Raw genomic sequence first — 1,211 nt, forward strand, 5'->3', positions numbered from 1 at the left:
CCAAGCGATAAGATGGATTCATAATCTCTACATACAGAAATTACAAACCTTATCTACAGAATCATCTGGTGAAGATATTGGGGCATCCAGAGGTACTGCCTCTATTTGCACAAAACCCTGTATTACCGGAACAATCCAGACATCAAAATTTGATCCCTGGTAAGGCAAGAGAAAAAGGAAAAAATTAACTTAGGGTAATATATAAGACTTTATCATCTATCATTGATTATCTCATAGATCTTTATTTTCTCCCTATAATATCAATCTATGCAAAAAATGCTTAATTGTACAGCTACATAAATGCATTTAGATATACAGATGCAATTAGGCATTTTTTGCGTAAAAAGATATATCAACTTAAGCGTTTTCGTTGGTTATCTTTCATTTCAAGACCTACCTCTTGACTAATCAGATCTATAAGCAGATGCCTATTCCAAAAAAAATTATCATTAGCTCTGCGCCAGAGTGGCAAACTCTTGTCATAGGAAGGTAAACTCTGTCGTTGCAATGAACTTGTTAAATCTGCCTCAGATGAGAAATAGAAGGAGTCAGAGTCATTGAACATCTTGCTTAACTCATCTAAAACTCTCCGCTCATATCGGTCTCTGTCCCTTCCATCACGCCGCACTTTGCTCTGAAAACATTCCGAAAATAAGAGACATATCCGGAGAATTAATATCAATTTTATCCCACAGTGAATCAAAAAGTTGAAAGCAAGTCATACCTGTCCAGTTGCTGTTGCTGCCGCATTAACAGTTGCACTTTTTATTGTCGATGTGACACTACGAATTGTCCCAAATGTCTTTGAAAGAGCCACCTTCTGTTGCAAGTCTCCAAATGGTAATCCAAGCTTTTTTTCTCCGCTGGCACTGTCACAACATTACAACATACATAAATAAAATATGACAGTGTATAACAAAAAGCACTATGTATAAAACATTACAATATATATAGATACATCACGGTTTACAACAAAGAGCACTCATGTTATCAAACCTGGATGGATGGTTGGCATGTTTTTTGCAAGGAAGTATACTGAAGTCAGCATCAGGAGGCGAATTCAGCGGCAGGAAAACAACACGTGTAATGCACCACACACGCTGACCCTCAGCCAAGCTACCAACTTCTCGTACCCCTGACACTAGCACCAGTCGTGGCGATAAATCTGACAAAAAATAGGATAATCTTAAAAACCTGTATTATACTCTGAT

General features: G+C 37.5%; 1 protein-coding gene across 1 annotated transcript in view; it reads right to left on the reverse strand.

Annotated features, from left to right (window-relative positions):
- LOC119591259 (phosphatidylinositide phosphatase SAC2-like) overlaps window positions 1–1,211 on the reverse strand; it is a gene marked incomplete in the record, with an annotated part of 33,731 nt that overhangs the window by 22,073 nt on the left and 10,447 nt on the right. Inside the window, 4 exon segments of the mRNA XM_037939974.1 lie at window positions 49–156; window positions 398–634; window positions 725–869; window positions 997–1,165. Of these exon segments, the coding sequence (XP_037795902.1) occupies window positions 49–156; window positions 398–634; window positions 725–869; window positions 997–1,165 (659 nt within the window).

This window comes from Penaeus monodon, chromosome 28 (assembly GCF_015228065.2).
Source record: "Penaeus monodon isolate SGIC_2016 chromosome 28, NSTDA_Pmon_1, whole genome shotgun sequence".
Classification (NCBI taxonomy): Eukaryota; Metazoa; Arthropoda; class Malacostraca; order Decapoda; family Penaeidae; genus Penaeus; species Penaeus monodon.